Below are 12,040 nucleotides of genomic sequence, written 5' to 3' on the forward strand. Positions count from 1 at the left end.
ATAACATGGATATGACAATCAGACAGGCTATGCTCGATCAATTTAACAACTCTTACTTTATGACATAATGTTAAAGTCCTCAGTGAGGGCTTTTTTTCTTCTGTTGAACACAAACAAATATTGTTAGAAGAATATTTCAGCTCTGTAGGTATGGTGAATAGGTACCAACTTTTTGAAGCTCCAAAATGCACATACAGTCTGCATAAAAGTAATCCAGAAGACTCCAGTGTTTAAATATATCTTCAGAAGCAATATGATTCGTGTGGGTGAGAAACTGATCAATATTTAAATCTATTTTTACCATAAAGTCTCCTCCCTGACCAGAAGTCTATATGCATGAAGAATGGGAATCTCCAAAAACAAAAGAAAAATGTGAAAGTGAAAGTGGAGATTTATAGTAAAAAACAAATTCTAAAATATTGTTCTGTTTCTCATCCACACTTATTATATCTCTTCTGAAGACTTGGATTGGATTACTTTTATGCTGCCTTTATATACTTTTGGAGCTTCAAAATTTTGGCACACATTCACGGAGCTGAAATGTTCTTCTAAAAATATTTATCTGTATACTGAAGAAAGAAAGTCATACACATCTGGGATAGTATGAGGGGGAGAATTTTTATTTTGTGGTGAACTATCTATTTGAGCCGAGGCAGGACAATGCGCATGCGCAACTCCGGCAGCTCGAGAACACCGTGCGTGTCTCTTTAAATACGTGCGGCGTGAGTTTGTGTTGCTACCTGCGCAATACCATTGTAGACCGTCCGACACCGACTGAGGGAAGGGGATGCATTTTCTTTTGCGTTGACAGCACTAGATATAAATGTGTGATTTTTACAATGCTAAACATTCACGGCCAAAGGGACGCCATGTACCAATCAACTCCGGTCTGATTGCAGAATATGCTAGGAATAGCTACTGGATCTGAAGATTGGTGTTGGGATTACGAAGACATGATGCTGGGAATCTGTAGTTAGCGTTAACAGTGCTCACCGTGTCTCCGTTTCCAATGACTGCGCTTCTCATCCGATCGGTAATAATTCCCCTCTACGGCCTTTTTTCTTCTTCTTTTTTAAACAGTGTATACGCTCGGTGTTATTATGACACGAAGGTTTAGAACCTGCCTACATTGACAGCATTTTTGGACATAATAGGCACGTTCTTATGGCGTTATATATGTGCCTCATTCCTGAGCGAGTAATTGTAAGTTTTGAGCACAGAGAACTATATTTTGCAAGCACATTGCATTATATTTTTAACAGAAATTAACGGTTTAATGATCTGAGCTGACTCGTGTGCCTATGATGTCCACAAAATTCTAAGTAAGCAACTCACTGTTTTAAAACACAGGCTGTGCTTCTCAACGGTGATCAGTGAGGGCGACGCAAACTATGAAATGCATGATTTTATAATATACGCTATACCATTATAAGTATCTTTGCTTTTCTGTCAAAATGATGTAAATGTAAATACATCACTAGATTTAGAATGAATCCATGAGCCAGCACGACGCTGCAATTCCGCACTGAACCAGAGTAGCCTACGGCTGCTGTACTTTATGTGACATAAATGGACCTGGCAGGTGTATGTCTGAGATATGATTCGCACAGTACTATAGTAGGGGCCGTTCAGGCCGAACGTCTATATATTTATAAAGCTAGATGTTGTTCAATGAACAGAACAGAACGCAGGTGTCTAGAGACTGAAAGTTGACCTTCGTCTAAATAAACGCGGAGATCCTGCGCGAGACGCAGAAGAAACAGCTGGACGTGGCGCAATGGTCAACGACGTTCGCCTAGCGCATATTTACATACGAAAACAATTGGCGTGAACGGCCCCTTAGACTCAACTGAAAGCAAGCTGATCTTAGTTTTCTGGAAGAAGATATGGACTTCTCCGGTTTCAGGGCAGGCATTGAATGTCACACTTTCACCGACATGCTTAATCAGTTTGCTTTACTTTTAAGCACAGGTGGTAATGCAGACGCTCTACACGCACTTGTAAGTCTCTTAGATGAGAACGCGTATTGTAACCCTTACAAAAAGTCACTATAGTAACCGCTGTTTCTGCTAAAATAACATTGTATTGCTATTGCAGTAATCCAGTGTGGTAACTTGGTATTAGCCACCACTGTCATTAACAACAAAAATAAATTATATAACTTGAAATAAAAACGGGATAATACAAATGAATTCACAATGGTTTTTACAATAATAACAATAAATAGGTATTGTGGTGGAAACTATGGTTACTATGGTAAAGTTTCTTTGAAATCATTGGCCAAAAATATAATGTAATAAATTAGAGGAATATCTATAATATGTTCATTGTTCATATGGTTTACTTTTCCAATCTGTGAATAATCTTGAAATTCACCTTTATGTTTTTATTCTATATGTTCTTAGAATTTTCTAATGTGATGTAACATGTCTTGTTAGTGCTGCATGGCTTTATTTCCCTGCTTCCAATCTTTTTCCAGTCTACTAACTCTGTCTCTCTCTACCCTTCCCCAGAGTTCCAACCTTCGTGAGTCAAGATTTTCAACCCTTCGTAAAAATGATACTAAAGTGATAAGTGATTAGGGAGATGATGACTTTCCAGGATGTGAGCTGGCTGGTTCAGGTGGCGCTCTTCTGCGCTTCGCTGCTGGTCGTACTAGCCTGGCTCGTTCAGTTCTCAATGGCCTTTCTGCACCCTAAGTGGTGTGACAGGGTCCAGGGCAAGAGGGAGACCCCCTGGCAGCTGCCCTTGAGTCTCACCCACCAGACCTCGACGGGTGGCGTGTGGGCTTCCCTCCTGAGACTGAGGCTGGGGCGAGATGGGACAGGGAGCGACACTGAGGCGGGTTTCAAAGGTCTTTTGTCTTCGCTCTTTGTGTTCAAGTCGTTCAGGGAACACTGGCAGAGAGCCTGGGTGCGTGCGCTCAACGAGCAGGCCTGCAGGCAAGGGGTGAGTTAGATCTGAGTAGCAAAATTGAATTTATCATTAGACACTAGTGTGGGAGGTTTTGTGTATACATCGGCATATGTTTTTATTGCTCCATGCATGATTATACACGTGTAAGACTATTTATAGGCTCTGTGAGTGCGTGTAGGCATAATATCATGCCCTGGCTACTCCTCGTTAGTGAACGTGTGGGTGTTAAAGAGTCATGGGATGCAGGAGTGAGAGACAGGTTCTTGTGTAACAACCACACACTATGTCATCCTCCCTAAATTCTGCTCTGTAGTTGCATATGGCATGTCTCCATATTCCTTTTCCTCAAAGGCATTATTTAATGTAGCCAAAGTTGCACTTTAATTTCTAGGCTAATCAGTTTAAGTGAGCATTTGTGCATGAGGATTTGCTAATGGCTGTCCTAAAATACACGCATAATATGTGATGCTCTTATTTTCTATGTTCATAAAGTTTAGTTGTTTTATATTTAAGAATAATAGGCTCTCCTTATTTATCATAATTACACTGTTTAGCGATATGATTATTATGACTTATAAACTGTTCAGTATCTGCTGTACAATCAGAACCTCTGCAGCTCCACAACCAATCCTAGATTGTATCATTTTCCTATCCTAATCACTAAACCAGTAATTTTCAACTGGTTTTGCTTCAGGACCCGGATTTTACATTGATATCAAGTGGTGTCCCAACACAGTACTAAAATTGTTTATTGTCCAAAAGTAGAGAAAATGTACTTATTATTTATTTATTTGTTATATGTAGTAGTATTAATAATATTATAATAATGTTATGACGTTAAAATATTGTACAGTCACTTACATCACTTTGCAAAACTCTTTTATTTAGATGCAATAATTGACACAAAGACAACAAACCTTGCAAACTTTGGCAAATCTAGCAACTACACATGCTGAACACTTTATTAGGTACACCTGTACACCTACAGTACTTATTAATGCGATTATCTAATCAGCCAATAGTGTGGCAGCAGTGTAATGTATAAAATCATGCAGATATGGGTCAGGAGCTTCAGTTATTTTTCACATCAACCATCAGAATGGGGAAATCTCCGTGATTTCGACCGTGGTATGATTATTGGTGCCAGACGGGCTGGTTTAAGTATTTCTGTAACTGCTGATCTCCTGGGATTTTCATACACAATAGTCTCTAGAGTTTACTCAGAATGGTGGCAAAAACAAAAAACATATAGTGAGCGGCATTTCTGTGGACAAAAGCACCTTGTAGATGAAGAGAGGTCAATGGAGAATGGCCAGACTAGTTCGAGCTGACAGAAAGGCTACTGTAACTCAGATAACTACTCAGTTGTACTGAGCACAATAGCATCTCAGAATGCACAACACATCAAACCATGAGGCAGATGAGCTACTACAGCAGAAGACCACATTGGGCACTTTATTAGGAGCATAGTGTTCCTAATAAAGTGCTTAGTGAGTGTACATTTCTGTAGGCAATAAATAAAATAAAAACATGGTCGGCTTCTTGTTGCAAGTAAACCTATGGTTAATGCAGTCTGTGTTGTATTTTCTTATTATCGTTTTGCATAGTTTTGTTCATGATTTTAGATAATGAGGGCATGTCACGCTACCTGTCCATTTTTCACGACTCCACATTCCAAAGTGTCCTTGGGCAAGACACTGCATCTGGCAGGCTAGCGTCTTGCATGGCAGCTCTGCCGTCATTAGTGTGTGAATGGGTGAATGAGATGCATTGTAAAGCGCTTTGAATTTCGCTAAGGTTAACTTACCATTTACCATTTGCCCCTACCACGTTACAGAGTAATTTGCAGCAAACTACAACTGGCTCAAAGTAATTGATTAAAGCACTGCCTTTGAAACATATGGAAAGTCTTTTCTCTTTTAAAAGTTGATAAGCCTATTTAGCCTATTTTACTATCCTAATAATGTATGTTTAGTTTCAAAGTTTTATTACATTTAGCAATTGTTTAGCAATTTTTACTTGTTGTCCGCAATCCTATCAAAACAGATCTGCGACCCATTTTTGGGTCTTGACCAGCCAGTTGAGAACCACTGCAATACACAATCACACATCTGGGTTTAAAAGTATTTACAGCAACTCAGTTTCCTTTGTATCCCCTTGTCCGGTTAAGAGTATGTTTGAGGGCTGGTGTTTGTGTAAAGGTCTCCAGTCCTATATTTATTTCTTACTCTATTTGATCTGTGTGGATATCAAAGGTCAGTGCCACAGTCTTCCCTGTGGGGGCATATTGAAAGAATGAACGATGTCCACCCATCCCCTCCGCAGTCACCCTTCTCAGTGAGGTCAGGCTGAAGCACGGCTGCCAAATTTAGCAAAATGCCCAGCGCAACCTTCACACGATGATACGTTTGGAGATCAGTTTATCAGTAGGCCTGTCAGCTTTATAAGCGATGGCTATCTGCATATTTAGACGGATGAGATATGAACAGAATTTAGACATGGTGTTGTTTGGCATGTATTGCCGGGTATTACAGCATATGTGAGCCCGTTCCTCGCATGGCTCAATGGATTTTGACTGCAATAGTGAACTTTGCTTTAGCACCTGAGCTACAGAGAGAAGTCAAAAAGAAATATATCATTCCATCTTTTTCCTTCCCATAGTCTCCAGCCAATAGTTGTGCCAGTTCAGCAGCCTAGTTATTTTCTCAGGTTTGTCAAAGTGGGGGGAAGGGAAGGCTCCAGGACACAGTTATGCAATAGCTGTGTCCTTTAGCTTAAATGTCTTCATGGTTGTGTGTTTTCTGTGAAAGGAAAGGAGATAGAGGCTAATAAAAAGCCATTTTTAGAAACCTAGAGCAAAGATTATGTATGTTTGATATCAGGGTTTGATATTTCTAATGAATGTCCTTAGCATTAAGAATACCCATGTGGGCGTGAATTAAAGGAGTTGATGTAATCTGAAAATCACTTCTAGGGACTCAAAGTGCAGTCCAATGCACTTTGAGTCCCTAGCATTTGAAGTGGTTTTCAGATTAGAAAGTAAATTCACTTAAATTCACAGATTATTCTGCCAATTTTGTTCAAGGAATCATCGTCCCTTAATGATAAAGTTTTGTGATTATGTTATGGAAGGTGTAGTCTTCATTATTAAAACTGATGGGTTGATATTTTCATGACTGCATGTAAACATACAGGTTATATTGGTACAAAATGAGCTGTTGGTGATGCAAGCTAATACAAACTAGGAGTGTAATCCTTTTGCCATTCACTACCAAACATTAAAAACTAAAAAATCAATTTTCAACAGACTACATCATATAGCCTTGTTACTAAGCCTTGTCCCCTTTATTGGTACAGAAAGATTTGTCAGACGTCTTTCTAATTCCTTATTGTCACAGTTCACAGTTTGTGTTTCAATTATTTGAGGCAGTGGAGCCTGAACTATGAGTTTCAAAGCTGAGTTTGACATTTTCAGTTAAGTTTAATTGTTCTGCTCCATTTAAGTTATTTTTACACCTTTGTGTAAGGAAACCATTCATGTCTTTTTCTCAAAGATAGTTTTAAAGTCAGTGGCAATGATGTTTCAGAAAGAAGATTGACTAGCAGAGAGAAGACAATTAACTGGCTCAAATTAAAAGTGACCAGGGAATGGAAAAGTTCTGAAATGTAAAACCTGTGGATGATTGGACCTTGAATTAACAGAAAATGGATTTAGTAGACAGTTCGAAGTCTATCAATGTACAAAAACTGGAACTTCTGCAGGAATTTTTAGTCCCTTCATATCATGGTGAAATGCTGATCACATGACTCTTCCTTAAAGGTGACCTCCATGTTCTAGTTATGTATTCCTGTGTTAGACTGGCCTTTGGGAAGAAGTTCCCATTTTGGAAGCTTTGATCTATATTCTGTCTCTAAGCAGACTAGTAATTTGGTCTTTCAGTATGCCGGATCATTTTACTCTTGTTTATCTCAAGTTCTTCTGACCTGAAAAACCTGCCAGAGGGGTTGCTCCAGTGTGTCAGAGAGTTTTGTGTTTGTGTGAGCTCAGGTCGAGAGCAAAAGAGATCAAACGACTTTTGCTAAGCCCCTCTGAAACATAGTTGGCACGGCAACATTAAAACAAACACCATGGTTTCAGCCCAAGCCATGGTGACCAGATATAGGATCAGGCATAGATGGTTCTAGGGTCAGTGGATATTTAGGGTGCTATGAAATGCTTTTTATTTTCTCCCAAATTCTGTTTTCCATTTTTATTTTTCTGTATTCCATGTATTAAATTTAATTCAACATTATTATCAAAAAACTGTCTAATTAAATGAATGCATATCATTTTAATCAAATGAAAAACAGAATAATTACTTTTAAACATACAGTTACATAAATGTTATAAAATGAATTGCTTCTATACAGATCCTGACAGCACAATCTAAACAAATAAAAAAAAAAATCCTTAATTTTTTAAAACACAACATTTGAGTTTTTTTGTGTGGTTTATATACAGTGCTTCACAGCAGAGCATCACAGTATTAATGAAAGCATTGATGAAAACTTTTATTCCATACAACAGCACTCGTAAGATTGCTAATTATGTCTGTGTTTTCCATATCATGGAAAGCATGGGCCCTAAATATTCTGGGCTTAGCCCAGACCTCTGTGGAAGAAATGTCGGAATATAATGCACTTATTTTTAAAAGATTGAAGTGTCATATATATAATAAATCTTTAAATATTACTGAAACTAAAACTAAAATTTCCCACTAACTTTTAGGCCCAGACATGCTTGAAGATTAGAAATTGCATGCTTTTAACACTGTATTTTCAAACTTGATTTAAAAACAAAGAACACTATATTGCCCCTTTCGACTTTCCAATGTTTCATGCACATTGTGTACGGTGTACATTTTTATATTGATTCGTCGGGTGCTTAAGTTAGTTTAGAAGATAGCAGGCTATATAGGTTTAAAATGGTAATTATGAGGAAATAATACACTCATGAGCACTTTATTAGGAATATTATGGTCCTAATAAATTGCCAGATGTGGTCTTCTGTAGTTGTAGCCCATCTGCCTCAAGGTTTGACGTATTGTGCATTCTGGGATGCTATTCTTCTCACTATAATTGTAGAGAGTGGTTATCTGAATTACAATAACCTTTCTGGCAGCTCGAACCAGTCTGGCTATTCTCCTTTGACCTCTCTCATCAACAAGGCGTTTCCTTCCCAGAACTGCCATTCACTGGATGTTTTTTTTTTATTTTTTGCACCATTCTGAGTAAACTCTAGAGACTATTGTGTGTGAAAATCCCAGGAGATCAGCAGTTACAGAAAAAATTAAACCAGCAGCCTGGCACCAAAAATCATGCCACAGTCTAAGTTATTTTTTTTCCACCATTCTAATGGTTGATGTGAACATTAGCTGAAGCTCCTGACCCATATCTGCATGATTGTTATGCACTGAACTGCCACACGATTGGCTAATTAGATAATCACATTAATAAGTAGGATCCTAATAAAGTGCTCGGTGAGTGTAGTTGCTAGATTTGTCAAAGTTTGCAAGGTTTATTGCATCTTTCCATCATTTATTGCTTTTTAATAAGAGTTTTGCAAAAAACACAAATGTCCTGGCTCGTCAATAAAAATGAGCAAATTCCTAAAGTACATCTGTAAATATTACTCTTTGTTTTCAGGTTTATACACTACTGGTCAAAAGTTTGAAACACTTGACTGAAATGTTTCTCATGCTCTTAAAAAGGCGTATGCTTAAATTTTTTAAATTCGTTTTGTAGACAAAAATGTAACTGTGCAACCATATTAATTTATTTCATTATAAAACTAAAATTGAATAATAAAAAACATTTTTGAAATTGATGACTTGGACTAAATAATAAAGAAAAGCAGCCAATAAGTGACCAACATAGCTGGGAGCTGGTTGAGAAAATGTTTTTTTTAGCCACAACATAATTCCCATAGTTCCATTTATGTTATTCCATAGTTTTGATGACTTTACTATTAGTCTAAAATGTGGAAAAATAAAAACATTTATAATAAAGAATGAGTAATTGTTTCAAAACATTTGACCGGTTGTGTATATCTAAATATTTGGTACTGTCTATATCTGGATGGACCAACACAACAGATTCCTATATCACACCAAGACAGGAATGTTGACCAGACACACGCAGCCGCAATCGTGTGTCACAAGCTGTCTTCTTGCATGGGCGCACATGTATGAGTGCTGGAAAACAGCTGCCTACAAGACAAGTGTGTGTGTAGTGAATTGAGTCTGTATTTGGTGTTATCAATATTGTAGAAAGACACGCGTCATTAATTTATACATTACACTGTATATTGCTAAATTTAAAGTGAAGCATTTACATGTTTCCATTGATCATGGTATAAATATTGGGGGTGGGGTGGGAGGGGTAGAACTTGCTTGTTTTGATTATTGGTTTACCTCCCCCCATCCCCCCTGGAATCTACAACCTAGTTCAAGGCCTTTATGGACAACATTCTTATAGCTTAAGCCGTGGTAGCCCAGCATGAGCACCACTCATGTTCTCAGTTAAGAGTGAGAGTTTTGAACCTCCCCAGCCTTTTTGTTTATTTATTTTAGAGTAATACTCTAGGTACAATTACAGGAGTTCAAAATAAAAGGAATCATAATTTCTTGATTTCCAGTATGAAGTCTAAATTGACCCTATTTACTTTATGAATACATATTCCTGGCCTTAAGGCCAAAACATATACTCTATACAAGTACATGAACACAGACACTTCAAGCTTGATTTCATGTGTTGGTGTGTTTCAAAATGTGCAACTTACATGAATAATACAAATTTTAATGAAATTGCACAGACTTTGAAACTATCTCTATCGCCCCCTGGAGTACTGAGGTTTGTTTCCGCCACAGTAGTGCATTAACAATTTACCGGCGCAAATGTTTCTGAAGACAAAGTGTCTTTGAAATTGTCTTTGTAATCTTTCATCAAAATGTAACAACTTAAAAATAACTTTACATTTCGGATCACATCACTAATCTCTCTTATTTTTAACCCCTTCCTCCAACCTCCTGGCTCCATTCTTAAATGTAACACTTACAATTTGCGATGGAGAAAACCATAATTTCCTTGTAGATAATGCTTTTTCACTCAGAAATATGTCAGATTACAGCAGTTGATTTAAATTTTGTTTTCTGTGTAGAGACAAAGGAGATATAGATTGGGTAAGAAAAAGCCAACAAGAGTCTTGTGTGTCCACACATATGTCTCAGACTCACAGCCACAGTAAGGTTATTGTGAGTGACAGCTAAATGAAAGGAAGAGGTCAGATTAAGGGCTCTATGCGTGTGTACATGTGCTTTTAGCCAGTGACTCGTGGGTTGTCTGGGGCATTGAGAGAGAAATGCATTGATAACACTGTACCAGCACTGTATAGCGTTTTTTTATCATTCCAGATGGAATCTGGGAACGTTTTAATTAGGATCACTAGAAAGAAAATGTCTCCAGATAACTTCCCACGTGGAAGATTATCTGACCATTGGTTAATCTCTTCTGCACAATTCCACACACAGTGGGATTATAATAAGATTACCGGTTTGCTGACTGTTACAAAGAGTGTGGGATTGGTGGTGAAGTGTCTATGAGAAAGGGAGAAAAAGGGGAGAAAGTGAAATAATAAAAAATGAATCATAAAGTGTGTCTGTTCCTATATTAACTTAGAAGGCTATGGACGAGCTACCTTTTTAGTGCAAAAACAAGAAAACAAATGAATGTATTCTACTCTATCAGTACCTTCTGAAAAACCAGCTTGTCATTATGATGACCCCACCCCCCAGACCCCAATCCACACACACACACACACACACACTTTAAACACACCCACCAGTAATCCAGGGATTTGACCTGGGGGGATCTGCACAGCTGACATAATGTGACGATGACAATAGAAGGATGTCCTCTCTCTCTCTCTCTCTCTCTCTCTCTCTCTCTCTCTCTCTCTCTCTCTCTCTCTCTCTCTCTCTCTCTCACACACACACACACACACACACACACACATACTATACACACACTTAAACACTTTTAGCTAATAAACATGTAATATTTATATAAAACTGCACAGTTCTTTGATGTAATATGACTCATATTAGTAAGTGATACGTTTATCAGTTTATTTCTCTGACAGGATTTGCAGATCCAAACACAGTCTCATGCAGACAGTAAGGTAATATTTCATATTCAGCATGAGATCTTTTATTTAAAGGCATAGTTCACCTAAAAATGAAAATTCTCATAATTTACACACCCTCATGCCATGCTTGATGTGTATGACTTTCGTCTTCTGCAGAACACAAACAAAATATTTTGGAAGAATATCTCCACTCGTAGTTCCATACAATGCACTTGAATGGTGACCAAAACTTTGACTCCAGTGGTCAAAATCTAATCGATTTTGGGTTAGAACAGACCGACATATAATTCCTTTTTCAGTGTATATCTTGTCATTGCTGTCTATGGTCACAATCATGATTTTAAGCTTGATTACACTTCCTAGTGCTTGACTCTTGAGCGGAGTGCTAGATGGTGCTATAAGAAGTGTCATCGAGCTTGAAATCATGATCGCCAAGGAGACTACTGATCACGATTTGTAGTGAAAAAGTCTATTTTTGTCTGTTTTCACCCAATACCGATTTGATCACTTCAGAAGACATGGATCAATAGAGTGGAGTCTATTATGCTGCCTTTTTGTTTTTTCTGGAGCTTCAAAGTTTTGGTAACCATTCACATGCATCGTGTAGACCTACAGAGCTGAGATATTCTGTAAATTTTAACTAAAAACTCATAACTGTCTGATAACATTCTTGTCGCTGAGATTGTTTTTAGACATCTCTTGCTCTCCCAGCTGGCCTGTCTGATACTGTCAATGTTCTGAGAGTTTGGCCATTGCCAATATGGCACAGCCCTTCTGGCATGTGTGTCTGGGTGGAAGCGTAAAGTGTGTGTGGCATCTGTGCATATCATGGAATGTAGGATGGCACATTGTCATGCCTGCAGTGAACAGAATAGCACAGTGTGTGTGTACATGCACATGCAGGGAATAGCAGCAGGCTCAAGGTCACACTGGTTTGTT

General features: G+C 38.1%; 1 protein-coding gene across 1 annotated transcript in view; it reads left to right on the forward strand.

Moving 5' to 3' along the window:
• Nucleotides 1-772: 772 nt before the first annotated feature.
• The window catches only part of LOC127627342 (phospholipid transfer protein C2CD2L-like), a 33,782-nt gene continuing 22,514 nt past the window's right edge, over nucleotides 773-12,040 (forward strand). Inside the window, exons 1-2 of the mRNA XM_052103692.1 lie at nucleotides 773-1,033; nucleotides 2,514-2,949. Coding sequence (XP_051959652.1) covers nucleotides 2,587-2,949 — 363 coding nt within the window. The 5' untranslated portion in view covers nucleotides 773-1,033; nucleotides 2,514-2,586. The remainder of the gene's footprint in view (nucleotides 1,034-2,513; nucleotides 2,950-12,040) is intronic.

Source organism: Xyrauchen texanus, chromosome 3 (genome assembly GCF_025860055.1).
Source record: "Xyrauchen texanus isolate HMW12.3.18 chromosome 3, RBS_HiC_50CHRs, whole genome shotgun sequence".
Classification (NCBI taxonomy): Eukaryota; Metazoa; Chordata; class Actinopteri; order Cypriniformes; family Catostomidae; genus Xyrauchen; species Xyrauchen texanus.